The sequence below is a fragment of the Mirounga angustirostris genome, unplaced genomic scaffold, assembly GCF_029215605.1.
Source record: "Mirounga angustirostris isolate CCGP_5_RB_7025 unplaced genomic scaffold, mMirAng1.0.hap1 SCAF_5, whole genome shotgun sequence".
Taxonomy (NCBI): domain Eukaryota; kingdom Metazoa; phylum Chordata; class Mammalia; order Carnivora; family Phocidae; genus Mirounga; species Mirounga angustirostris.
Window position 1 is genome coordinate 163,185,361 of NW_026991713.1, and position 27,818 is coordinate 163,213,178.

Consider the following 27,818-nt stretch of genomic DNA (forward strand, 5'->3'; position numbering starts at 1 on the left):
TTCCCCCCCCTTCAAAGATTCCACCCCCCTCCTCCCTCCGCCAGCGGCCGTTATTTCGCGCGCACGCGCATAAAACCGCTGTCGTTGCTGAGCGGGAGAACAGGGGAGCGCGCGCCGGGGGTACGGATGGGGCGGGGCTAAACTCGAAGCGCGCGCCCGCCTAACGGTCGTCGTCCTTGGGCTTTCGCGGTACTTTTTTGTTTCCTTTCGGCCACCGTCCTTCCCCCCCCCCCCACTGCAGCGGTTTATTTACAATCCTGCCCTGCTTCATTCCTGCCTGCCTTTCCCAAAGATGGCGCCGAAAGAAGTTACGCGGAGGAGCTTGTGGCCCATCCCAAGGGCAATTATACCCCCGGCCCCGCCCCCGCAGTCCCAAGAATCAGGCTGAAACATCGGAGTAAAAATTGTATTTACACGACACGCAGTTATATGAGGATTAAAAAAAAAAAAAAAGGCACAGTGAGGAAAGGAGCTGGCAGTCAGGAGGGGCCTCAGCGCTGGCTCGCGGCGAGACCCAGGATGTTCGCCTGCAACACAGGACGGAAGGGGAGAGCAGCATTAAAGCTGGGGGCAGGGCACAGGCCGGAGAGGAGGGGGCCAAGCGGTGGGCTCACCTTCAGGAATGACTCCATCTGTTTCCCGGATATGCCCTCCACGCGTTCCAGGTCCTCCACCTGGTGGGACGGCAATGATGGGAAGGGGCCTCTGGGGTATCACGCTTCTCCCCTCCCGCCCCCCCCCCCCAGTCCATTCCAGGGCCGCCCTCCCTGGGCCATTACCTGGCTAAAGGGGCCGTGGAGCTCCCTCCAGCCCACGATGAGCTGGGCCTTCTTTTGGCCAATGCGCTGCAGGCTGCGCAGATCCCGGGCAGAGCCTTCGTTCAGCAGATCTAGTATCTTTTGGCGCCCATGGGCCAGTAGCTCCGGGCTGATCTGTAGCTCCCAGCAGTCCTCAGCCTTCTCCTCTGGCTCTGAGGCATCCAGGGACTCCAGCTATGAGGCAGGGGGAGGTGAGTGACAGAAACAGAGTTTGCTATTCAGCCGGTGGCAGCAAACTGCATTAGACTCCTCTGCCAAGGATAGGAGCCTAACAGCAGCTACCTCCCCGCCCTCCCTAGCCTCTCTTTCCCTCAAGTGTCTGTCCAAAAACCCTTGTCTCGAGTCACTCTCTGGGCTGACTCTCATTTTACCCGACTTGTGAAAGAGTGGTAGTAGTTGTTGTGAAGATCAAATGAGTTAATGAACTTAAATTTGTCTCATCTCTAAAAAGGAATGAATAAGCTCTCTTTGACTCCTAGGAAGGCACACAGAAGAATAAATGACAGCCACGCCCCACCACATCATCAGTTTTTAGGTAATTCTTCCAGTGTTGTTTCATTTCTTGAGTGCTTAGGTCATGTTTCCCAAAGTGGGCTCTTAAGTTTGTGGAGTGGGACTCAGGCTACATACTGTACGTAGTAGCTGAGGGTGAGAGCCACAAGAAAGAAAGGGAAGTAACAGGTGATGGATACCCTCTCTGCTAGGTACATACTGCATTTCATCCTAAATGCCCTGTGAGGTATCTCCACATTCAGAGGGTAGGCAACTTGTAAATAGCTGGTGTTTTAACTCCATGGCTAGTGCTCTTCCCATCAGTGCTCACTACCCTTACTTCTCTGCTCCAGATGGAGCTCAAGCATCAGCTGCTCTCACCTTTCTCTTCCGGCCTTTCTTCTTCAGGATATGGATCTCAGCACTTGGGGACGCCGCCTGCTCCTGAACTGAAGGCAACATTTGTGAACCGGAATCATGGCAGAGGCTACTTTTCACCCGCCCTCACTTGGTTCTATTTATGATTCCCCGGTTCCCCTCCAGCCCAAGTGAACCTCTTCTTTCGTTGTTTCCATATGACCTTTCTTACAACTGTATTTGCAAGTAGTCTCACCTGTTATTGCACGGTAATCAGTCCTGCCCAGGTCAGTCGGCCCCCACCGTACTAAGTGCCTGATCACAGACACCCGAGCTCTATTTCAGACCGTCCTCACCACCACCCCCTCCCTGGGGTTGCAATATGGTGGGAGCACATGAGTGACATGATGAAAGCTGCTCTGAACACCTCCCACCTTTCCAGGATCTGTCATGTGGGCCCTCCTGGCCCCCACAGCTGAACTTACTCAGTTGTAGGGGCATCACCACAGCCTTTTTGAGGGGCTTCGCTACGGTGACTGTGCGGCGGGCAAGCGGTCGGAGAATTGTGGGAGACGAGTTCTCTTTATCCTTTGGGTCCACAGCCTCCTGGGCCAGAACCTTGGCTTCCAGTTCTTTTTGCTTCATCTTAAGCCTCTGTTGGAAAGGATCAGAGAGACATGTGACCCAGAACAAACTTTCAGGCAGCATGAAGGAGGTGGGTTAGGAAAGTGAGTGCAGGGCTCTGAGGCCCTACCTGGCAGGGTGAGGAACAAGGAGAGAAGCTACCGGGAGACAACTGGAGCATAATTAGGGGCTTTCTCATGATCGGGACTGCTCAGAGGTGGAACAGGCCCCTTTGTGAAACGCTGAAGGAAAGGGACTATTCAGGCAGAAAGTCCTAGCTTAATTTGGGTTTTAGGAAATGACAAGGTCTTACATTTGTTCCTTTCACCTGGATTTCCACCCTCCCCCCCCACCTCCTCAAAGCTGACCTCAATCATTTTTCAAAGTCCAGCCACATTAAGGACATTTAAGCACCAGCCACAGAACAGGGATTCCGGTGTTAGGTAAAAACTGGATGCTGGTCCAGCTTCCGGTGTCTTTCCCTATCTGAAGATGCTCAGATTGCTTCTCAAGGCCAGTAGGAATCCCAGGCCCCACTTCCCCAACACTGACCTCAATCTCCAAATCCTTTTCCTCCATTGTTTTCATGAGCACCATCCGCTCTCGCCTTGGGGTGTTTAGCCCATGGGTCCCCTGGCTCGCCTGGGAGCCCAGCAGACGGTCCAAGCTTAGGAGGCGCTCCAGCACAGCGGGGTCCATGCTACTTAGCTTCTGTAGGGGACTGAGCAGACAAAGGTTACTCCGCACCTAGTCCTTCTCTTATCACCCTCTCCACAGCAGCAGGATTCCCCTCATGATGCCTTCAGTTGTATTCTGTGGTTCCAGACTCTGGTGTTAACTTGCTGGGCAACCCTGAGCAAGTCAACCAGACTCTCCGGGTGCAGTGCTTCATCAGGTGAATGCAGATCCATCACTACTTGCCCAGGTGACCTCTCAGGAATGCCAGGAGATCCGATGAGAACAAGCACTTCATGTGCACCTGAGTTCCAAGTGTTCAGGCACTGCCCCGCCCTGCCCTGTAGGCACTCACAGTCTGAACGGAAAGGCAGAGACTGTGAGAAGGTGAAAGCAAGGGTTGTGTGCTGGTTTCTTTGGAAGAGCAGATGGGGAAAGATTCACAGAGGTCATTTTCAGCAGGGCTTTGAAAGCCACTGAGGACCTCAAATGCCAAGCCGCCTTCCCACGGACAGTAGGAAAGGCCTCTTGGAGCTGAGTCCTGACTTAATCTGAGCATGACAATGCCTAACATTTGTTTCTTCCATCTGGAAAGTCAACTTGATACCACCTTTCCCATGAACCCCAACTTGACTGTATCTTCCTTCCTATACTGTGAACTAGCTCTTCAAGGACAGTGACTGCCCTGTTCCTTGTGTGCAAGTGCCTAGGAAGAGCAGGATCATAAAATATGGGTGAACACTAGAGGTCAGTCCTTCCTGGCTCTCACAGAAGCAGCAACTCCTTCCTTACCACACCCTGTCCTACCTACCCTGCATCATCTACTGATGTTCTTCTCTTCTTTCCCTTCCTGAAACCTGAGCCACCTGAGGTCAGGATCTGACTAGGTCTGACATACCCCATCTCTGAGCTTACCCAGGGTGCCTGTCTGGCAGAGACTTTGCCTATTTACATGTAACACACATGTGCGGGGCGTATGTTTCTCTGAGCTTATGCACATAGGAGAAGGGACTGCTGACAGCTTGAGAAGGACAAGATTGAGATGGAGTTCTAAGCAAACACCCTTTCCTGTATGCCATTCATCCTCAACTCCAGCAGTGTCGTTCCCCCACCGCCCGGGGCAGAGTATGTACTAATCCTTGATCTCCTCAGGTCACCTCTGTTCACTGGTCTTCAGATTTACACAGTTTAGAAAGGCTTTTTTTGGGCTTGGGTAGAAATCGGGCAAAAGTAAAACTGCAGCTGGCTCCCTAGAATTAGGGGGGGCCCGGTGGCCAGACATAGAAAGCAAGACCACTAAATAGCAGTGACCTAAGGATTCATGCATCCTGGGCCATGAGATGGGATTATCAGAACCAGAGAGAGAGAGGCTGCACACACAGAAGGGACTTAGTTTAGAGACTTTGGAATGAGGTTAGAAGCAAAGTTAGGACAGCAACAGGCTCCTTATAGAGTCATGGAGATGCTGGACTCTAATGCACACACTGAGAGGTCTCAGGGAGACAGAGCTCTTCATCTCTTATCTCTGCTTTGCTCTTATCCTCTAGACCTGAAAGACCTGATCCAGATTACTCCTTGAGCCAGAAGTTAAAGTGCTCATCCTTGAAACACCTGCCCCCAAATGCGAGGTTCTGCTGACTGCCTAAAAGGGTTGTAAAATGAAAAGGGAGGGGCTAGGAACTCAAGGAGGAGGCTTCCTTCAAGGCCCTGGGCAGCAGCACCAGGGCTAGAGATTAAGCTTAGCACTTCCAGTGAATTCAGTAGAGTAGGATTTGGGGTGAATTCGATGAGAGAGGAACAAATTTGCAGCTCAAAGATCTGACAGGCTAAACCCACTACTCTCTGCACTTAACCCAGACACGACAGCAAAGGGGACATTACCCAAGCCCCTCCCCATCTGCTCACCTGAGTTCCTGGGAGGCGGAGGCTGGAGCTGCTGGGGGCTCAGGACTCCCAATCTCCTCTTCTTCAGGGCCGCGGGCTCTCTTTGCCTCTGACGGGCCTAGCAGTTCTTTCTGGGACAGTTTAACGGGTGCCAAGACTAGGAAAGATGTGGGGGCGGGTCAGCCTCTGTGCTGATGCTAGGCAGCTTCAGCACTCTCTCCAGTTGTCCAGATCTGCCCTTTGCACTCTGGCCAACCCCAGTCCTCACCACGAAGCTGCAGACTCTCATTGGTAAAAGGTCGGTTGATCACCTCCTTGGACCTGGCAGCAAAGTTGAGTGCAGAGACTGTATCTAAGTAGAAGCGTCTCTCAGGAGCAATGTTGGCAATGAGGATGCTGTGGGCTGAGCCACCCAGAGAATCCTGAGGGATGGGGATTGGGCAGGATAGGCAGATCAGAAGCCTCACGTTTCCATTCCTCGACTGCGGTTCCCCAGCCTCCCGGCACACCGGAGAACCTCCTTCTCCAGCCCCTTTTCATCCTGAGATGGGTGGCCTGACCTGCAACAGGCGAGTGAGCTTGCTGTCCCGGTAAGGCACACGAGGGAGGCCCTGGTTCAGCGCATCCACCACCTTGCCCAGTACAAAGAGGGAGGAGTTGATGGCTCCGCTTTCCTTCAGCCGCAGACCCTTGTTACCCGTGCGCCGGTTGTCCTCGGAGCCAGCCAAGTCAATCAGGTAGAGTTTACCCTCCCGCTGGCGAAATGGGGCCAGACGTTCCCGCTGATCCACCTGGGGTTAAGAGCAAGGGCCCCCAAGCTTAGTTCAGCCTCTAGGGGCTTCCCGGCTCCTCCCCCCATCAGCAGGCCTCACCTTAACCAGGAGCACAGCATGACTGCGGGAGGAGCGCTGGTTGAGCCGGGTGGCTCCTACAGTCCGATTTCTACTGGCTGGCAGGAAGTGCCGCTCAAAATCAGCAAAGCTAGTGATGGGCTTCTGTGTGAGGCCCGGAATCAGGATGTTTCCCCGACAGTCTTCTCGGATCACCAGGTCTCCTGATGCAGGGTCCAAGAGGTCTAATACCTGTTGGAGCAGGGAGAGGTAGGGCCAGTTCTCCAGACACAGGCTGCTTACTTCCGGGGCATCAGTCTCCTCTGCTGGACTGTCCGAGGTATACCATCTGCTCCCCCGACCTCTGTCTGTCCAGCTCTTGCCTCCTTGCTAGGGCAGAGCTTCACGGTCAAGAACTGGATCTTATTTTGTTTGCCCTTTGTCTCTCCCCTTCCCAACCAGAGTGGGGCCTCACCTTTTCCTGGTAGATCTCTAAGTAGGACATAGTGACAGAGAGAGCCCATGGCCGGCCCTCACCGCCCTCCTCCCTTGTGAGCTGTAGGAGGTCCATGAGAGCCCGGGGAATCACTCCAGGTTGTTCTGGGCTGCCCAGCATTGTGTGCGTCTTCCCTGGGGAAAGAGTGAAGATCACTGTGAGATCTTCCTCCCCACTCTTGAGCCCTCTCGGACCCATAGCTGTTCCCTATCTGGCTCCCTCACCTGCCCCCGTGGGCCCATAAGCAAGCACACTGGCATTCTGTCCTTCCAGCAAGTGCCTTAGGATGGGCTGCACTGATCCTGCATAGATGTCCTGCTGAGAGCTCTTCTCCCCATAGAAGGCATCAAACCTGCAGGCAGGAAAAAAGGAATCAGTGGAGGGCTCCATCCTCCCCCAGATTTAGAGGGTAATAATACTGGCCTCGGATTTAAGAGTCTCTATCGCTTTTCTTGCATAAAGACCTCAGAAAGCATCCAATGAACACCTGTTCTGCCCCAGTCCCCGTACTGGTGTTAGGAATACAGAGATGAGTCTGATACCCTGCTCTGGGCAGTTCTGTAGTCTGGTGGGACAGAAAGATACCTATACTTTTCTGTGATTCAGGAAAAGAAGAGGAGGACACACTAGAAAGAGTAACTGATTCTGCTTGAAGAAAGAGGATTTTGCCAGAGAGAGAAAAGAAAGATATTCCGAGTATCAAAACTAGCCACCAGACAAGGCATGGTGTGAAAGGGCAAGGCTTCCTGATCTTTTTCCCCGACACGGTACACGTGAAAAGTAGTATCTGTACACCAGAACGGAGCAGAGGATGCTGCCGATGACGAGATGAGACTCCACACACCTGCGGTCCATTCTCCGCACTCCAGAGAAGCCGCGGCTGAGGCCACAGCAGAGATGAGTGTTTTAAGGGGATTGTGTTGGGGGAATGAGGCTGGAAAGAAACAAGTCAAACTGCCAAGGGCCTAGAATGAGGTTGTTAAAGATTTTCTGTAAAGAGCCAGAGAGTAAATATTTTAGGCCTGGTGAGCCATAGGATTCCTTGTGCAGCTATTCACCTCCATCATTACAGTCGGAAAGCAACCATAGACAGTATGTAAATGAATGATTGTTCCACTAGAGCTTTTAGTACAAAAAAGACTCCTGGCCAGATTTGACCTGCAGGCCGTAGTTTGCCACCCCCCAGCCTCGAATGACAGGCCAAGGAGTCTGATCTCCGATGGGGTTTTAAAGTAGCTGCACCTTTGAGTTCTGTCCCCAAATCTGGATGGTCTTCTCTCACACCACCCACCTGCAGCCTGGGTTGGCTGGCTGGTCTGTGTTCCTCCAACCCTTCCCACACCTCCCCTGACCCTAGTTGGGGCTTCCCTGCTCACCTTTGCTACTCCTTCCCCTTCCCATCTTTGTGCCTATTTCCCCCATGAGACTGTGAACAGTACCGTGTTGGGTTCAGCCTTCAGCCTTCCCCCAAGTATCTTACAGACGACCTGTCACAGTGGGCACCCAGGAAGGTTTCTGAAAGACCAAATGAAGGTGTGAGGAACAAAGCTATGCTAAGGAAGGAGCAAGGATCCTGAAGAGGCACATCTGAGAAACCATGTGGGCAGTGCTAATGTGAGCAGGCCTAGGCAAGAGGAGAGGGGCGGGAGGGCAGAGTGGCCTGAACCTTACTGGTATTTGAGAGTCTCCTGGTGATTCCTCCAGTTGGCAATCTCTAGGGAACAGCTGTCCAGGCCCCGCACACAAGGGGGATCACCTGCTCCATCTGTCCCATCCACAAATGGCCGCAGCCGCACAGCCACCCTTACTCGAGCTGGAGGCGGGCGCCGGCCAGCCCCCACCTTGCTTAGCCGACAGCGACCAGCTCCTAGAGAGAAGGTAAGTTTTGAGGCATGAAATACGGTGGTAGCACAGAGGTAACAGTAGGAGCCTTGCAGGAAGAGCTACTTGATACAGCTGAGCTCTGAAGGATGAATAGCAGCTTGCCCGGAGGACGGTCAGAGATTGGAGGAAAGAGATTATATACAGGTCGGGGACTGCAAACCATATCATGTACTTAGCAAACATTAACATTTATTAAGCACCGACTACATGTCAGGCATACTTTAATCTTCACGGTGTCCTTGAGGTAGGTTCTACTCATGCCATTTTACCAATGAGGAAGCTCATGGACGTGCGGCAGCTCTTCTGAGCACCTCAGTATGTTATACCTGGGGCCTGTGCCCATTACATCTTGTTTCAGAGCCCACACTTTGTCCTTTTGCTCCTCAAAAGAATAAGCAGAGCCTAAAAACAAAACAAAACCCCAGCATCTTAAGTAGATTAGAGACCCTCATACCCTTGACAGAGGGGCAGGGAAGATGGATTGGAAGTGGAGGCTGAGGTCCAAGGGGACACCCTGGGAGGGTCAGAGGCCCCCAGCTCATTTCAGGGAAACTCCTTCCACCCTGGCTGTATTGTGGGTGTCCCTAAGCTTGGCCCCAGTTCCTTCCTTGCTCTACAAGTAGGTCCAGTGGGGTGAAGATTGTCAGGTTTACACCAATGACCTGGAAGATCTTGTTAAAATGCAGATTTCGGGACGCCTGCGTGGCTCAGTCGATTAAACATCTGCCTTCCGCTCAGGTCATGATCTCAGGGTCCTGAGATCAAGTCCCACATCGGGTTCCTTGCTCAACAGGGAGCCTGCTTCTCCCTCTGCCTGCCACTTTCCCTGCTTGTGCTCTCTCTCTCACACACAAATAAATAAAAATCTTTACATTAAAAAAAAAAAATGCAGATTTTGCTTCAGTGCCTGGAATGATGCCTGAGCTTTTTTTTAGTATTCTGCATTTCTAACTAACTGCCAGATGATGTGGATGCTGCTGGTGGGACACGCTTTGGATTGCAAAGGTATTGTAGACCAGCATCTTCCGGGGTTGTTGTAAGGATTAAAAGAGTTGACATTTGCCCCCACCCAAAACCAGTCCATGAACTGCCTGACTTTTCTGTGCTTCTATTTCTTACCTGAGGTTTACAACACATACTTACATGTTTAAGTGTGTATACACACAAAACTGTTAATGATTGTTTTCTCTTGATGGGGATTATGTAGGTTTCTTTTCTATGTTACCCAGTTATGTAATGCTGTAATGTTTGCATTAAAAATAAATAAATAAATAACACTGTGGACATCTTCGTTTCAAGGGAGTAAGGTTGAGAGGCAGCCCCCAGTCCCTTTTGTCCCAGCTCAGTGTGCAAAAGGCAGTAACATGCAATCCTTCTCTAGTGTAAGCTTTGTTTGGTTTGCTTCCAATAATTAAATCTAAGTCATTAAAAAAAAAAGATTTTGAATATTTTATCAGAAAACACAAGATAAAACTTTTTTTTTTAAGATTTTATTTATTTATTTGACAGAGACACAGCGAGAGAGGAAACACAAGCAGGGGGAGTGGGAGAGGGAGAAGCAGGCTTCCCGCAGAGCGGGGAGCCCGATGCGGGGCTCGATCCCAGGACCCCAGGATCATGACCTGAGCTGAAGGCAGACGCTTAACGACCGAGCCACCCAGGCGCCCCAAAGATAAAACTTTTATAAAAAAGTCTGTTTGGGGCACCTGGCGGGCTCAGTCAGTAGAACATGCAACTCTTGATCTTGGGGTCACAAGTTCAAGCCCCACACTGGGTGTAGGGATTAGTCAAAAAAATAAATAAAAATTTAACAACAAGTCTCTTTATTTTCGTGAGACTGAATGAGCTGAAAAATATCTTAGGAGGGTATTTCTCTATTTTATGTTGGAGGATACCACACTGTAGCTCACAGCTAACAGCAGAATTTTTTTTTTTTAAGATATTTTATTTATTTGGGGTGCCTGGGTGGCTCAGTCATTGGGCGTATGCCTTTGGCTCAGGTCATAATCCCAGGGTCCTGGGATCGAGCCCCACATCGGGCTCCCTGCTCCATGCGAGGCCTGCTTCTCCCTCTCCCACTCCCCCTGCTGTGTTCCCTCTCTCACTGTGTCTCTCTCTGTCAAATAAATAAATAAAATCTTTAAAAAAAAAAAAAAAGATTTTTTACTTATTCACTTGAGAGAGAGAGAGAGAATGAGTGAGCGGGAGGGAGCGGGAGAAAGAATCTGAAGCAGACTCCGCACTAAGCACAGAGCCCAAAGCAGGACACGATCCACAACCGTGAGATCTCGGCCTGGGCCAAAACCAAGAGTTGGACACTCAACCGAGTGTTAGGTGCCCCTAACAGCAGAATTCTAACCTAGATCTCTTGGCCTCCAAAAATCTGCTTTCAATGAGGATGCCATATTGCCTATTACATACAACCTGGGAAAGTTCTTGGCAGCTCTGACTCTCCCCATTTGCTAGTGGTAGCAGCTAGTCGTCAGGACCATAGGCCTCATATAAGGCAAAAGGCTGGTATGTGGCCAACGCAGAAACAGCAAGACAAAAAGGTGGACAAGATGACCCCTGCTGAGAATTTTACACATAGTAAGGCATACCCATAAGCAGATGGCCTACAATAACTGGGCCTCTGCTCCTTCATCTGACAAACGAAGCCAGTAATTCCAAGTTATGGTTTACAAGGCACTTGGGCATCGAGTTTTCACTTGATCTTCATGAATCCTGAATGTGAGTAGCAAGTCAATAGAAACCTGCAGACGTAACCATGCAGGTGAGAAAATTAAGGTGCACGGACTTGTCAAAAATGTGTGTAGGGGCAGAGAGAGAGAGGGCAGATACAGATGCATCTAAGGAAGTTTAAGGGGGAAGGGGAAATCTATGGTAATGTAGAAAGAGTGTAGACTCATGTCAGACAGCTGAATTTAAATTCCAGCTCTAATGCTTATTGGATTGTGACCTTGGGCAAATGACTTAACATCCATGTGCCCCGGTTTCTTTGTCTATAAAATGGGGTGAGGTGGGCCTTGGAAAGGCTTAATGAGATCAAAAGAAGTAACATGTAAAATGCCAACGCAGTAACTGGCATACAGTGAGTAGGTTCATTACTCAAGGTAAGATGGCCTGGGTTCAAATCCCAGCTCTGCCACTTACAACTAACTGAATAAACTGGGGGAAATGATGGTCTATTCCTGTGCCTCAATTTCCACACCTGTAAAATGGGAATAAATAAAAATACGTCCTCACTGGGTTGTTAAGGCAGTAAATAAAGAATTGATGTAAAAGTGCTCAGAATGTGCATTTGGCACATCGGTAAAAGCTCAGTGTTTTATCTGGTATTCATCCTTCATTTTCCAAATGTGGAAGCCTCAGTATAGAGAGGTTGGCTAACTTGCCTGTGATCAACAGCTGCTAGTGACAGAGCTTCCACACTTGATCTTAGCCAAAAGGCCGAGAAGCGATGTGACAGAGCTTCCAATGAAGGTCTAACTCCAAAGTTCATTATATGGCCTCCCAGTCCTCCTCGGCCCCTCCTTTTTGTATGCAACCCCATGGGCCTTGGAGTCAGAGACAAGTTCCACCTACCAGCTGTGTGACCTTGGGAAGCCTTCTTAACCTCTCTGAGCCTCAGTTTCTCTTTGTAACAGTATCTACCCTCGTAAGATTGTGAGGAGCCACAGAAAGAATGTACATACAATGTTTGGCTCAGTGGCTGGCGGCAGGGGCTCAGTAAATGTTAGCTATTGTTACTACCTTCCTTCACTTTTTTTTTTTTTTTAAGATTTTATTTTTATTTATTTGAGAGAGAGAGAATGAGAGAGAGAGAACACCTGAGAGGGGATAGGGTCAGAGGCGAAGCAGACTCCCTGCCGAGCAGGAAGCCCGATGCGGGACTCGATCCAGGGACTCCAGGATCATGACCTGAGCGAAGGCAGTCGCTTAACCAACTGAGCCACCCAGGCGCCCACCTTCCTTCACTCTTGCTACTCACCCCTCCAAGTATCAGCTCACTTCCGCCCTCACCATTCTGCAGGGTCACCAATGACCTCCTTACTGCTAAATCCAGTAGACACGCCGACCCCCATCCTATTTGACTTCCCAGCAAGATCCAACACCCTTGATGTGCTTTCCGTTGAGAAATGCTTCCATGCCAGAGAGCTTCCATGCCAGAGAGCTGAGGGAAACAGCTCTCTGCTCACCCCGTCTAAGTTTCTGCCAGTCTTAAATGTTTTTCCTAGGCTCCTTCTATCCTCTCTCTAGCACAGGGTTGCTCAACTTTGGCACTATTATCTTGGGCTGGACAATTCTTTGTAATACGGCTGTCCGGTGTGTTGTAGGCTGTTTAGCACACATATGCCGGTAGCATTCCGTGGGCCACAGCCCCCCCCATACCTATAACAACCAAAAAAGTCCCCAGATATTACAAATGACTCCACGGGGAACAAAATCGCCCCTCGTCGAGAACTATACTCTGATTCATTTCATGGGCATGGTCCCCGGCTTTCTTGGCTTTAATCACTATCTTAAAGCTGATGACTCCTAATCCACACCTCCAAACTAGAGCTCGCTCTCAAACTTAGGATCCAAGTGCCCAGCTGCTGCCCTGACACCTCCCCTGACACGGTTCTCAGGTACGTCAAACCCCACCTGTCCTTTTTTCTTTTTTTTTAAGATTCTATTTATTGGTGAGAGAGAGAGAGCACAACCAGGCGGAGCAGCAGGCAGAGGGAGAGGGAGAAGCAGGCTCCCCACTGAACAAGGAGGCGGATGCAGGACTCGATCCCAAGACCCTGGGATCATGACCTGAGCCGAAGGCAGACGCCCAACTGACTGAGTCACCCAGGTGTCCCTAACTCTTCTTTTATTCATGAGGAAACTGAGCCAAAGACAGCGTCATTGGCCTCTTCATACATCATAAATAAGAAATCACTTGGGGGCTCAGTCGTCTGCCTTCACATTTTGCACTCTCTAACGCAGTTTATACATATCTCTCATTGCCTTCCAGGATATTATATATTTATATGATTATCTCTTGAACAGATTATAAGCTCATTTGGGGAAGGGTCAACATTCACTCAAGCATTTTTATGGTATTTACTAGGCACCAGACACAGTGAGCCTTGGAAAGGGGAGGGGAGGTTGTGCTCCAAAAGCAACAACATCAGGTGCTTGGGCATAACGGTTAAGAGCAGGGGATCTAGAGTAGGGCTGCCTGAGTGCAAATTCAGACCCCAGTATTTACTAGTCGTGTCAACTCTGAGCAAGCTATTTAACCCGTCTAAGCCTCAGTCTCCTCATCTGTAAAACAGGGACAATAACAGCCAACCACCTCACAGCATTGTGTGATGATGAAATGATTCCTCACCATAAAGTGCTTACAACTGTGCCTGGCACCTAGCAAGGGCTCAACATGTGTCTGACATTCTGCTAAATAGCTCTGGTTCTCTACAGGGCCTGACAAACGGCAGGACACTCAAATCAATTACTATGGTGCCCACCGTAATCACTGACCAGAACTCAGTGTACAGGAAGAGAGCAGAGACATATGTAAACAAATACTCACATACAAGATTCCGAACGTCCCAAGAGCCTTTCAACCCTAAGATAGCATTGACTTGCACGGCTAGAGCGAAAGGAAACACTCCCTTATTTCGCTGGTGCGTGATCTCAGCACATCTTAGGCTGTCAACTCACACCCAGCAGCGGCCGGTCTGAACTTCGGCCTGCCCTCCTGCATCTCCCAGGGATCTCCCCTCACCCAAACAGTAAGTCATACACAGAACCCTTCCCCCCAAACGCGCATCCAGCTCCTTTCTTTTGGTCCTTACGGTTAAGTGTCGGCTACTTTTCGCTCGATTACTCACGTCATCTCCCGAGATGGGGTCACTGTCCCCATTCCACAGAGAAACTGAAGCTCACAGAGGAAAAGTGCGCTAGGCTCAAACAAAGCTCTAGTGTCGGAACCGGCTCTTAACACGGTCCACTGACCCGCGCGGAGAGCTGGAAACAGTGAGCAGGAAAGAGCGAGGGGGGCTGACCAGCTCGGGACTCCCACACTCCCACCTTCCCCTCCCCGCCCCCGCGCCATTTCGGCCTCTCCCCGACAACCCGCGGAACCCGGACCAGACTCCGGCGCATTACCCCACCAGCCTCCAGACTTCGGCGCCCCGCCCAGGCCGGGCTCGCATACCTGAGATCGTCGCCGCCATCTCGCGTCGCCTCCGCTGCGCCGTGCCCCCCGCGTCCATTCCACTCCCTCCGTTGGCCCGCCTCTCGCATTCGAATTTCCCGGTGCCCCGCCCCCTGTCCTGGGCTCCACCAATCACGGCTACTCGCCGCCGGAAGCCCCGGCTGGTGGCTCGCGACTATCCCGCCCTCTAGGGTTCGCCTCAGGGACCTGCAAGAAAGTGTCCCGTGGCGGAGGACGCATGCGCGCAGGTTGGCCACCCAGCCGTGGACGTCGCGGCCCGCGCCCCGCTCGAACGCTGGTGCCGAAGGCACGGGCGGCGGTGGCCGTCGGACGAGGTGCTGGGCGCGGCTGGGCACTGCACTCCCCGTTACCTTCTGGCTTTCGGGTTTCCAAGCAAAGATTTGCGTAAGTGCAGACTTTTCGCCTCCTTTTCCCCCCTCAACCATGAATTTTGGTACAAATCAAGCAGCGATTCAATAGATTTCCCCCCAAAATTTCCTTGAATTGAATATTCTAAGTGAGCTTCACTTTCTGCAGTTTCTTGCCTCGGGTTGTTTCGCGCCCTGTGGGGTGGGGTGGTCGTTCTTGTGGATTTCAGGACTTGAACTCAGTTTCAGTCAACGGGGTGCTTTACCTTCTGGTCACTTGTGTCACTCCTGTAGGTCTGGACCACGCTGTCTGGATGTAGACAGTCATGGTGCACTCACGTCTTGCTGAGCCCAAATCCGCCATGTGAGGTGCAGATGCCAGGTTACATATGTGCCCTCTTATGTCAAATCTGAGCCCGGGAGACCAGCTCAGATGTTCCTTACTCTGTAACTCAACACATCGGAGTGGGCGTTAAAGGCGTGTTCAGTCTTTTACCTTGTCAACTTCACCCACGGTTCCACCCACCCAATGTCCTGTGGTTCACCGGTCTGTGAAGTAGTTACCTGTCCCTTCTGGAAGCTTAACCAGGGATGAATATCCCATCTTTGAGCTCCTGGTAGGGCCCTGGTTTAGAGATGATGTCCAGCCTATTAAAAAAAAAAACAAGTGGGGCGCCTGGGTGGCTCAGTTGGTTAAGCGACTGCCTTCGGCTCAGGTCATGATCCTGGAGTCCCTGGATCGAGTCCCGCATCGGGCTCCCTGCTCAGCAGGGAGTCTGCTTCTCCCTCTGACCCTCCACCCTCTCATGCTCTCTCTCTATCATTCTCTCTCTCAATAAAAAATTAAAAAAAAAAATCTTAAAAAAAAAAAAGAAATACTGCGAATGTGGGCGCCTGGGTGGCTCAGTTGGTTAAGCGACTGCCTTCGGCTCAGGTCATGATCCTGGAGTCCCGGGATCGGGTCCAGCATCGGGCTCCCTGCTCGGCAGGGAGTCTGCTTCTCCCTCTGACCCTCCTCCCTCTCATGCTGTCTCTCATTCTCTCTCTCTCTCAAATAAATAAATAAAATCTTTAAAAAAAAAAAAAAAAAAAACAAGTGTTAGACCAGTGGTTCTCAAATTTTTTGGCCCTGGAATCCTTTTACATTCTTAAAAAGTGAGGCTCCAGGGGCACCTGGCTGGCCCAGTCGGTAGAGCATGCAACTCTTGATCTCGGGGTTGTAAATTTGAGCCCCATGTTGGGTATAGAGATTACTTAAAAAAATAATTAACAGATCTTAAAAAAAAAAAAGTTGAAGCCCCAAAGATCTTTTGTTTATATGGGTTGTGGGTTGTGTCTATTCAATAGTTACTGTATTAGAAATTAAAACAAATTAAAAATATTTATTAATGCACTTCAAAATTGCAGTAACAAATCCATTGAGACAGAAGGTAGATCCGGGCTCGGTGAAGGGTTGGTGAATTGGGACTATGGCTGTTAGGTATGGAGTTTCTTTTTGGGTGATAGAAATGTTCTGGAATTAGTGTGATAGTTGCACTACATAGTGAATATACATAGTGAACTGAAAACCACTGAATTGGTTTTTTACACTTAAAAATGGTAAATTTTATGTTGTGTGAATTATATCTCCATTTAAAAATCTCAAAAAATTACAATAACAGACCCATTACATATAATATAAATAACATTTTAATTTTAAAAATAACTTTTCCAAAGCAAAAAAATATATATATAGTAAGAAGAGTGGCACTGTTTTACATTTTTATGAATATAATGCCTGACTTAAGGGAAAATAGCTGTATTCTCCTATTTGCTTCTGCATTCAGGATGTTGTGATATTAATATGTCATATAGCTTCTTGAAAACTCCACCATATACTCAAGAAAGGATGCAAGGGGAAAAGGCAAATGGCATCTTAGTTTTATTATGAAAATAGTTTTGGCCTTGCAGACCCTCCCCCTAAGGTGTCTCAGTAGCCTCCAGAGTTTCCTGGACCACACTTGGGAAACCACGGACTTAAGATGATTGGCAGCTTGGTCTTCCCCACACTTCAGGAAGGGCTCTTCATATTTTCATATTTGTTGCCAGTCCCCAGATATTTGGTAAGATACCTGCCAGAAATGGTTCTGTTGGTGGTTGTAGTTTAGGGATTTGACCTTTGCTGTCTCCTGGGTGACTGCATCAGCTTGTGCAGATTCAGGCTTCTCTATTCTTGGGAATGCTCAAGATGCCTGGCGCTGTGTTTACTTAAAATGGCTCTTTCCCTGCTACCTTCTGCAGTGGGAGCTTGAGGACTCAGTACCAGCCTCTGTGGAGTTCCTGATGATCCACATGAGGAAACAGTCATAGTTCTATATCACCCAGTTAATTTGGTTAATTTGGTGACCTCCTGTAGGGAGGGTCTTGAGGAGGGCTTTTTTTTTTTTAAAGTAATTTCTACACCTGACCTGGGCTCGAACTTAACAACCCCAAGATCAAGAGTCCCATGTTCTACCAACTGAGCCAGCCAGGCGCCCCTAGCTGGCAGAGGCTGGGTGGGTGGTGGGGGAAGAGAGGAGTGTTCTTTTTGAGAGATTGCCTTTCAACTTCAGGTTGCCATCAGAGGAGTTGTGGGCTCTCTTTGTAACTTGTGGGCCTTTGGGCCCTTCATTCCAGGCATGTTCCAGAGCACTCCCTACTTGAGGAGACCTCAGGCATGCCCCTGTTCCAGGCCACCTTCTTCATACACATAGCTCAGTTATCCCTATATAGCATTCAACCACTGCACAATGAGGCCAGTTGTTTTCATGTAACAGTAAAGTCTTAGAAATTAGATTTCTAGATGTATGAGCTCAATACATCTTAGAGAGCGTGTGACCCAGAGAAGCTCATTTTACATGTGGGTGATTGAAACCCAGAGAGGTTAAGAGATTTGAATGAGACCATGTAGCTGTGCAAAGGTAGGACTTAGCTTTCCCAAGTCCAAGTCCCTGGGCTGTACTCTGTCAACTCACTATGACATCTAGTAGCTAATAGCTAAGTTCCCTGCATTCCTCAGTAATCATTTTATCTGATTTTGGTCAGCAAACTCCTTCACTGCCTGCTATTGTCCTAACTCCCCACCCCCAGCCCTCCTAGGTTTTCTCATGTGCAACAGCTAGTTTATATGTCTGGCTGGGCTGTAGTCGAGCATTCAGTCAAAACTAACCTAGGTGTTGCTGTTGAACCCGGGGGCTCTTGACTGGCTCTGTTGGTAGGGCATGCCACTCTTGATCTCAGGGTGGTAAGTTCAAGACCAACCTTCAGAGTAGAGATTACTTAAAAAAAAAAAAAAAGTTGAACACATAGAAACAGTAGAATGTGGTTGCCAAAATCTGGGAAGTATGGGAAATGGGGACATGTTAGTAGAAGGGTACAGACTTTCCACTGTGTCGCATGGAGACTGTAGTTGAAAATACTGTATTGTATGATTGCGATTTGCTAACGTAGTAGATCTTAAGCATTCTCACACCAAAAAAATTTTTTTAAGGGTACCTATTGATAAAATAAGATATGGGAGGTGCCTGGGTGGTGTAGCCAGTTAAGTGTCTGCCTTTGGCTCGGGTCATGATCCCAGGGTCCTGGGATCGAGCCCTGCATTGGGTTCCCTGCTCTGTGGGGAGTCTGCTTCTCCCTCTCCCTCTGCCCTTCCCCCTTGCTTGTATGTTCTTTCTCTCTCTCAAATAAATAAATAAAATCTTTAAAAGTAAATAAATAAATAAGATATGAGGATATAATATACAGCATAGGGAATATAGTTAATAATATTGTAACAATTTTTTAAAGATTTTATTTATTTATTTATTTATTTGTTTATTTATTTGAGAGAAAGTTCAAGCATGAGCAGGGGGGAGGAACAGAGTCTGCTGAACATGGAGCCCAACGCGGGGCTCGATCTCACAACCCTGAGACCACAGCCTGAGCCGAAACCAGGAGTTGGACACTTAACTGATTGCGCCACCCAGGCGCCCCAACCACTTCATAATGTATTTAAATAGTAAATCACCATGTTGTATACCTGAAACTAATACAATATTCTATGTCAATTATTCTTCAAAAAAAATTTTTTAAGGTAACTGTGAGGTGATGGGTGTGTTAAGTAACTTGATTGTGGGAGTCCTTTCACCAGGTATACATATCAAATCATCACGTCATACACTTCAAAAATATTAGAATTTTATTTGTCAATTATACTTCCAATAAAGCTGGAAAAAATTTTTAAGAAAATTAAGTTACTAAAAGTGTAACATTTGATGATATAATACATTAATTTACAAGGAAGCAAAAGAACAAAACTGGGGTTTCCCTGAGGAAGAAGAAGTTCCACCCATGGACTGCAGCACGCCCTCCTGCCCTCAAGTTTCCAGATGGCCAGCCTGCCCTCCAGATTTTAGACTTGCCTCACCCGCCTCCACAGTTGTGGAGCCAATTCTTTGCAATAAGTCCCTTTATCTATAGGGGTCGCCTGGTTGGCTCAGTCGGTGGAGCATGCAACTCTTGATCTCGGGGTTGTGAGATCAAGCCCTGTGTCAGGCCCCACACTGGGCATAGAGCCTGCTTAATATTCTCTCTTCCTCTGCCCTTCGCCCCCCAAAAAATTAATTAATTTTAAAACAAGGCTAATTTTTCCTTGTACTCCTCATCTTAGAGAGGATCCAACTCTTCCCAGTTGCCGATACTAAACATGGTAGTTCTTCCAGACTTTCCTCCTTCATGCACCTTCATGCGTTCATTTATCAAGTTCTGAGTCCACGCTCCCCCTTGAATCTCTCAAATTCCTCCCTCTCTTCTCTTCCTCACATTGTTGCCTTTGTTCAGATATCCATCATCACTGATCTAGACCTATTCTCTTAACTATTACCCTGCTTCACCTTCAATCCATTTTCCCTACTTATACCAGAAAAAAATGACTTCCTTATAAATCTTTCTCAATCCTTTGGGTGAAATTGTGTCCTTGACACAAACGTAGGCCATGCTTTGGGAGTCAGGTGGATTCTGGGAAACAACAAAGGAAAATGGCCCAGGGACAGCCAGTGAGTTAAGGTCAAGAGCCTTTTGGTGGAGAGGCACTATCTCAAGGGGAGAGAAGGGTGAGAGAGTGGAACATCTGGGGGTTTGGTGATGAGCCACAGCTAGGCCTTAACCCCAGCCTCAGAACACCAGTTTGGGTAAACAATCTCAGGAGCTATCCTTGAAGAAAAGAGTCAGTACAAGCCCAAATCTTATCTCCTCTTGATAAATTATGAAGAAAAGCCCAAATGGCTTCATGTAGCCCATAAAATAAATAAAGTTTCAATAGTTTAGCATGACATTCATGGTCTCTGCCTGTCCATGAGCTTCATCTTTGCCGAGTTGTACTCTGCATTTTAGCTGTGCTAAACCACTTGTCATTTTCATATGTTCGTATTTCTGCATAACCTGGGGCCTGAGCCCAGTACTGGGCCCCTGTACACATGTGTGCACGTGGACACACACACACACACCCCACCCCTTCCTTCACCAAGTCTTCCTTAGCCTAGAGGAAAAGAACCCAACTTTCAGTGGTCTTTGTATTCCGAAGCACCTAGCAGAGAATATTTGATAAATGTATGATTAGCTCAGTTTAGCAATTTTCAAACTTTGTAAGTGAATAAAAATTTTCTTTAAATCAAATCTTTGGGGCGCCTGGGTGGCTCAGTTGTTAAGCATCTGCCTTCGGCTTGGGTCATGGTCCCAGGGTCCTGGGATCGAGCCCCGCATCAGGCTCCCTGCTCAGCGGGAGGCCTGCTTCTCCCTCTCCCACTCCCCCTGCTTGTGTTCCCTCTCTCGCTGTCTCTCTCTCTCTGTCAAATAAATAAATAAATAATCTTAAAATTAAAAAAAAATAAAATAAAATCTTTTACAGAAGCCTAATATGTAAACTAGACAATAGCCAGGAATCCCATTACTTCATCCTCTTCTGCTGCTTCTGCCTCTCAGGTACGAGTGCGTCCACCCGGCCCCATGTGAAGGCCGCTAGCTTAAAGCGTGTCCTGAAGTTGACCAGATAGCTCTGTCAGACTCAGCCATACAAAGGAACAAAGTCCTGACACATGCTACAGCATGGATGAACCTTGCAAATATGGTAAGTGGGAGAAGCCAGACACAAAAGGCCACGTTATTGTATGATTCCCTCTACATGAAATGTCGGGAATAGGCACATCCATAGAGACAGAAAATAGATGGGTGGTTATAAGGGGCTGGAGAAAGGAATGGGGAGTGACCGCTTAATGGGGCTGAGGTTTCTTTCTGAGCTGATGACAGTATCCGGGAATTAGAGAGGGATGATGGTTGCACAATCTGTACTAAAAACCACTGAAATGATACACTTTAAAAGGGTGAATTCTATGTGCTTTATATCTCAAAAAAAAGTAATTACAGTGACATAATTATTCCATTCCATGGAATTGTTTGAGAGAAATAAAGAAATTGTTATAAAAACAAGCTAGGTATTAGTTTACTTCTGTAATGTTAGTATTTCTTTCTAAAATTACATGTAAGGGGGCGCCTGGGTGGCTCAGTTGTTAAGCATCTGTCTTTGGCTCAGGTCATGATCCCGGGGTCCTGGGATCGAGCCCAGCATCAGGCTTCCTGCTCAGCAGGGAGCCTGCTTCTCCCTCTCCCTCTCCCTCTCCCCCTGCTTGTGTTCCCTCTCTCGCTGTGTCTGTCAAATAAATAAAATCTTTAAAAATAATAAAATAAAATTACATGTAGGGACGCCAGGGTGGCTCAGGCAGTTAAGCCTCTGCCTTCAGCTCAGGTCATGATCCTGGGGTCCTGGGATCGGGTCCCACATCAGGCTCCTTGCTCGGCAGGGAGTCTGCTTCTCCCTCTGCCTGCCATTCCTCCTGCTTGTGCTCTCTCTCTGACAAATAAGTAAAATCTTTTAAAAATAAAAATAAAATTATGTTTACATAATTGTTATCTTTGTCTGACTAGGGAGAAATGTGACTCCGGCACTCCCCATGATGTGAATCAATCTTTTGGGAGCAATGAGTGACTTCCCCCACCCCCAACCATCACCACCAAAAGACAAAACAAAAAACCGTCACAATCTTAGGACTGGCAACTGGAGTCTTAAGAATTCTCTCCAAAGCAACTTTATATTCTTTTTTTTTTTTTTTTAAGATTTTATTTATTTATTTGAGAGAGAGAGAATGAGAGACAGAGAGCATGAGAGGGAGGAGGGTCAGAGGGAGAAGCAGACTCCCCGCTGAGCAGGGAGCCCGATGCGGGACTCGATCCCAGGACTCCAGGATCATGACCCGAGCTGAAGGCAGTCGCCCAACCAACTGAGCCACCCAGGCGCCCAAGCAACTTTATATTCTTGATGTATCTCTGCAGCCACTCTGTTGCCTCTGGAACACTAAGCAACCCCCTAAGTTCATGGAAACCCACGATGGAAATCTACCCCTCTTGTAATGCCCTTGTTTGAGGATGGTATTGGCAGAGGAGAAGCTGTTGAGGAGGTGGTGGCTTCCTAGGGAAAGAAGCCCAATTCTGAGCGAGCTAAACTAAGCAAGGACACCAGTGCTTCTGGGCAAAGGAGGGGGGGAGGGGGGAAAACTAGGCTGGAGTCACAGGCAAGGTCCTTGACACAAACGTAGGCCATGCTTTGGGAGTCAGGTGGATTCTGGGAAACAACAAAGGAAAATGGCCCAGGGACAGCCAGTGAGTTAAGGTCAAGAGCCTTTTGGTGGAGAGGCACTATCTCAAGGGGAGAGAAGGGTGAGAGAGTGGAACATCTGGGGGTTTGGTGATGAGCCACAGCTAGGCCTTAACCCCAGCCTCAGAACACCAGTTTGGGTAAACAGTCTCAGGAGCTATCCTTGAAGAAAAGAGTCGGTACAAGCCCAAATCTTATCTCCTCTTGATAAATTATGAAGAAAAGCCCAAGACTTTTGCACCTCTCTCTCTCTCCCTCCCACTCTTCCCCAGAATGACGTCCGTCCGACAGATAAGCAGAAACGAGCTTCGCACGTCCAGAAGCAGAGCCAGGAGGCAGATCCCAGCGGCACACCCCCACAGACACAAGTGGTAGCTATGTCCTTTTAGCTTTTTTATTGAGCCATGTGGATGAGGTTCATGGTAAAGAGGTTCTCACACCCCCTTGCGGTGCCCAGCCTGGGACGGAACTGAGGCTCAGCAACTGCCACAGTCACTGGGGTAGACGTCCCAGTGCAGGCCGATGGCGTTGATGAGGGAGCCAGCGCGACCACTGATGAATCGAAGCACAGTGTGGGGGTACAAGGGGACAGCTTTGAAACGCCTGCCTTTGTTTTTCCCAAAAGGCAGGTGGCGGCCCTTGTCAGTCACGAAGACCAGCTGCCTCACGTAGTACTTGTACTTGCCGGACACCTGGATCACTGACTCCCCAGGGTGCAGGACGATCTCCTCCAGTTTTCCCTGGGTGCCGCCCACGTAGTCGCTCCACACCTTGCCATAACGGACCTGGAGCCTAGAGGCCGGGCAAGGAGGGAAGGAAGACCGACGCTGAGTGGGGTGATCCGAATTCAGGACCCCTTGGCCTACCTGCCGAGACCTGCAAACTGGTGACGGGTGACAGGCCTCCTGCCAGTCCCACAGTGTGTGAGGGATGAGTGAGCCCTTGAGATCATACAGGGAACTTCAACTCATTATGCCGACAAACACATAGGCTCAGAAAGGAAAAGTCACTTAGCCAGAGTCACCCAGACCAGACCAGTGCTGGAGCTTGATTTTGAAATCTAGATTCCTTGGGGCGCCTGGGTGGCTCAGTCGGTTAAGCAGCTGCCTTCAGCTCAGGTCATGATGGGATCGAGTCCCACATCGGGCTCCCTGCTCAGCGGAGAGCCTGCTTCTCCCTCTCCCTCTGCCTGCCTCTCTGCCTACTTGTGCTCTCTATCTCTCTGTCAAATAAATAAATAAAATCTTCAAAAAAAGAAAGCTAGATTCCTGCTGTGCCCCCCCCCCACACACACCCCACCCCATGTGAAAGGAGCAGAGGGATCTTTCTGGAAGGTTCTCATGAGGGCAGAGACTTTGTTGTCCCAGGATATAGTCCAGGATCGGAAGGATACACATTTTTAGAAGATGCATCAGCAAAGATGGAGGATGCCAGAGGGGCCTTAGACCTTGGATGGGGCCAAACCAGCCACCTTCCAGGCGCCTGAACAGCTATGGTATAGGATTTGCCCGAGGTTGCGTGTGCTTGGGCCTGTAGCAGCACGGGACTCAGATCTCGGTCTTCTAACCACTCTCACATATTATCATTGCGACTTGCTGACTGGAACAGACGTAACCCAAAGTGACTGAGAACTTTCCAAGATCAGAGGGGATCCCCAAACCCGGAGAAACACAAGGAATCTTACCCTACGATGTAGTATCTGTTGACCCGGATACGGATGGCGGTGATGGGACCTTCCAGCTGGTAACCAGAATGGGAGAATCGCTGCCCTCCACCGCTTCCATACTCTCCATTGTAGGAGGAGGACCTAGTCTGAACTGGAGGGGACAGTAGGAGTTGGAGGGGGAAATCTCAAGAGCTCAGTTTCTCCCCACCATCCCTATACCTCCCACAACTCAGTGCCCACCACTCCAAGCCAGCTTGGCCACCAGCAGTGAAGGAGGCTGCCTTCCCATGATGCTAGTGCTGGGCTCCTGGCTTCTCACTTACTGGCACCGGCCGAGGCTGATACACAGAGAAGGGCAAGAAGAGAAATGGTCAACATCCTGGCGCTGAAGTGGAAAGAAAGGAGAAAGTCAAGGGTTAGCCTTTTTCCTCTGGACTTCATTTAGCCAGGTATCCCTGACCTCAGTTGAGACTCAGCCTTCTTTGTCCTTCAACTGAGACCTAACTGACCCAGTCTTGGGTTTGGAAAGGATTTTCCCTAGTCTCTGGTCCTGCTCCTAGAAGTCTATCTTCTGTGTCCTTAACCCCTCTGTCCTCCCTGGTCTGGAGGTAGCCAACTCCCTTCTTCCATCCCAGATCAGAAGATCGATCCTAACCCTCTGTCTGGACCAAGCTGTGTTAAGTCCTGTTCCCTCCTGTCACAAAGCAGGAAAAGAGTTTGCAAAGAAGTGGAGACCATCTCCAAATCATAGAGATGGTTGGGTTTCCCAAACCAGGAGTCTGAGCAAAACCTAACTGAAATCTGCCTGTGATGGACTGGCCTGGCTTGGGGGATATCTGGGGCAGAGTTCAAATTCTTAGCTTCGCGCTGGTCTCTGATCAGAAGGAAAGGAGCATTTTAGAGCTGCGTCTCTGTGTCACCGGGGGAGTGGAGGTGATGATAGACGAGACCACCAGCATCAGAGTAGTTCAGGCGGAGGTGGATAGACTGAGAGATTGCAGGAGTTTGGACCAGCTCAAGGTAGTAGATACCAGATGTCTGCTCTATGTGTCATTCTTTCTCCACTAACACAAATTCTGCCACATCGATGCCCCCGAGCATCCCAGGCATCCCCATTCCTTCCACCGAGACCCAGATATCTTTTGCACCTTACTCAGATGCAGATGCCCCAGTTAGCTGACACACAGGTCTCCCCTGCTGCTCAATCCAGGCAGTTTCCTGTCCAGCTCAGCTTGAATTCCCCCTAACTCAAACCCAGCCATCCCTGTCACCCATTAGCTCAGGCCTCTGTCACCCCTCACCTGGCAATTTCAAGTGCAAAGTAACCCCCCTGAAACTTTCAGATCTTTTATACCAGGTCCAAGCCCTCCCCCTGCTCTTTATCGTGTGAACCTCACTTCCTGAGCAAATATGATCAATCTCTTAGGATCGGTTGTTAGGCAGGGTCTGGAACTTCTTATCCTGCCTCTCCCCCCAAAGGTTACAGGTCATAGGGTGGGGTCCACTTGGGGCCAAGGCCCAGATCTCAGGACAGGCAGAATAAACTTGAGAAAAGGTCACCAACTGAGGGGCCAGAAGCTTTGGGTGGGCGAAGTTGCTACTCACTTCTGGGTGTGGTCTAAGGTTCTCCCTCCCCTCCTTGGGTGTTCTGCAGGTGCTCCTCCCTGCAATCTGTCAACTTTCAGGATAAACACTGTCCTCTCAGGGCATTTGAAATATAGATTCTCCTGGAAAGGGATTATACTCCCAATGCCCTAGACTTAGGAGTGTCTACTATTTTCCAGACAATTTTTTCTGTCTGTCTTCCCTGTTACTTTGTATAGAAAAAAAGTCCAAACATATAGAAAAATTGAAAGAATTATACAGTGAACACCCATAAACCCCCATGTCAATTCTACCATGGTTAATATTTTGCTGTGCTTGTTTTTTTTCCCCCCCATCCCCAACCATCCCCAACCTGCCAGACTGTTCACAAACCTTTTCGGAGAAGGGTAACATGGTGTTGCAGGTGGACACTGAACTCCTGTAGATCCCCCTCCTGGGAACAGAGGTCCAGAGGGCAAGTGGAAAGCTAAGGAAGTAAAAGTAGACAGGTCCTCCTTTGGAGGCAGTTCTGGGCTCAGGGCCTTAGGACTTCCAGGAGTGACGGCCGAATCTTCTGGGGGCTACAGCCCACACTGGACAGTTGCTCTTTCCCATAGGTCTGAAACCTCCCCAGGATTGATGTAATAGACTTCTTCTCTTTGGAGGCCCTTCCCTTCCACCTAAATCCCTAGGACAGACTCCTGAGTCCTACTTCCTGACCCCTCTAAGACTGGCTCTTTGACCCTCTGAGTCAGCAGATCCTCCCAAGCAGAGGGAAGGATGGAGCCCAGGGAGGGGCTGGAGTCATTAGCCTCAGTTCTTAATGACTAGTAGCTGGACACACAGAGCACCCACCCATCACAGGCTCACCATCTAGGACTGAGGACTCCTCCCAAGAACACAAGGGAGCCACACCCTAAGGAGCCAGCAATAGGACAGGGCTCTTCACTGGAGGTTCCAGAACAAGGAGGGCAGCCCAGGACACGTTGTCTGATGGCTCTTCTCCAAGTTCAAAACAAGCCTGTCCTGCTGACATAACTTCTTCATTCCAGATATTTTGTTCTGTCTCTTGTCCTCTCTGGCTTTCCTTTCTTTCCCGATTCTCTGTCTTGATCTTTTCCCCTCATCTCCTGTTCTGAGGATTTTTCTTTATATTCCCTCTCTCTCTGCCTTTTTCTTTCTGCCTCTTTGTCTCTCCTCCTCCCCCAAACTCTCTCTTTCCTGTCTCCTCTCTCACTATTGTTTGTCTCTCTCCTCTTCCTTATTAGTATATCCCACAGGATGGAACCAAACACCAGATATCAAAGATGGCAGTTCTGAGAGGTCTGAGGTGAACACCTTGGGAGAACGCCCTCGTCTTCCCATGCATGACACATCTGGGACCCTCCGAACAGAGGCCCCCACACTTGTCATAGGTTCACTCTGAGGCACTGACTCAGAGAGCCAGAGTCTCCCCCATGCCTGCAGACTGGCCCCTGGGTTCCCCACAGCAGGCCCTCCAGCCCCTCTCCGGAGGGTAATAGAGGCCTTTCTTCCAGTGCGAGGGGTCTCCTGAGAGACCGAGGGGTCATCCTCGGTCGGTCCCAGAGACCAGATAGACCATGGTGCGGCTAATGTGGGGACGTCCAGGGTTTGCTCTGATGAGGCGCCTGAAGAGCCAGGAGGAAAATGGTGGAGGCAGGATACCCGGCCCACCTCTGCTTCCACTTCATTAGCTCCTGTTTGAACTTCTCACATTTTACCCATGTGTCTGCTGGGGGCCTACCTGCCTTAGTCCTACAGGCAGTGGGGGTCACCCCCTAGGGTCCCACAGGCAGTGGGGGTCACCCCCTAGGGTCCCACAGGCAGTGGGGGTCACCCCCCTAGGGTCCCACAGGCAGTGAAAGACCAAAGCCTTCCCAGGCTTTCCACTGTTGCAGGCAGCTTAGGTTCCCTCCCTGTCTTCTCTGCCCTCTTGGCAAAGCAACTTACTCAACACATTTATGGAACATCTGTGTGTTGGCCACACGCTCTAGATGCTGGAGAGACAGCCACGGAGGAGAGTCCCGTGTACCCCCAGGAGCTTTCGCTCCAGGCTCCAGGGAGGCCGTCAGACAATCGAACAACTGTTGGCACATGACAGGCCCTGAGGAAATAAAGCAGAGTGAGCCTCGAGCAGGGCTGGGGAAGGCGCTGCTCTGCCCGGGAGGCCGCCCTGCTCCGGTAACGTTCCCGAAGACCTGACTGAACGATGGAGAGAAGACAGGTG

The 27,818-nt window shown here is 49.5% G+C and overlaps 2 protein-coding genes and 2 long non-coding RNA genes across 6 annotated transcripts; 2 read left to right on the forward strand and 2 right to left on the reverse strand.

Moving 5' to 3' along the window:
- Positions 1-392: 392 nt before the first annotated feature.
- On the reverse strand, positions 393-14,347 carry KIF22 (kinesin family member 22). The gene is made up of 14 exons (XM_045875310.3): positions 14,251-14,347; positions 7,848-8,043; positions 6,401-6,528; positions 6,156-6,310; positions 5,723-5,932; positions 5,411-5,641; positions 5,119-5,272; positions 4,872-5,007; positions 2,844-3,012; positions 2,153-2,321; positions 1,692-1,759; positions 780-992; positions 615-674; positions 393-527 (listed from the first exon to the last, which is right to left on the reverse strand). The coding sequence occupies exons 1-14, from the start codon at positions 14,306-14,308 to the stop codon at positions 492-494; spliced, it is 1,983 nt and encodes a 660-aa protein (XP_045731266.1). The 5' UTR covers positions 14,309-14,347; the 3' UTR covers positions 393-491.
- Positions 991-1,906, forward strand: LOC129045829 (uncharacterized). Its single transcript, XR_008506118.2, has 2 exons — positions 991-1,353; positions 1,719-1,906. It is a non-coding gene; the product is annotated as an uncharacterized LOC129045829 (long non-coding RNA).
- A 108-nt stretch (positions 14,348-14,455) lies between the features above and the next one.
- On the forward strand, positions 14,456-23,085 carry LOC135364569 (uncharacterized). Its single transcript, XR_010411956.1, has 4 exons — positions 14,456-14,655; positions 20,595-20,739; positions 22,593-22,691; positions 22,946-23,085. It is a non-coding gene; the product is annotated as an uncharacterized LOC135364569 (long non-coding RNA).
- ZG16 (zymogen granule protein 16) lies at positions 22,612-26,478 on the reverse strand. Of its 3 annotated transcripts, XM_045875312.3 has the most exons (5): positions 26,441-26,478; positions 25,964-26,057; positions 24,310-24,371; positions 24,005-24,137; positions 22,615-23,112 (listed from the first exon to the last, which is right to left on the reverse strand). In XM_045875312.3, exons 3-5 carry the CDS (start codon positions 24,362-24,364, stop codon positions 22,797-22,799), a joined length of 504 nt encoding a protein of 167 aa, XP_045731268.1. In that variant the 5' UTR covers positions 24,365-24,371; positions 25,964-26,057; positions 26,441-26,478; the 3' UTR covers positions 22,615-22,796. The 3 variants fall into 3 exon arrangements, with proteins under 3 accessions (XP_064449030.1, XP_064449029.1, XP_045731268.1); XM_064592960.1 differs by lacking the exons at positions 25,964-26,057; positions 26,441-26,478 and having other exon boundaries at positions 22,612-23,112; positions 24,227-24,360; XM_064592959.1 differs by lacking the exons at positions 25,964-26,057; positions 26,441-26,478 and having other exon boundaries at positions 22,614-23,112; positions 24,310-24,427.
- Positions 26,479-27,818: the final 1,340 nt, after the last annotated feature.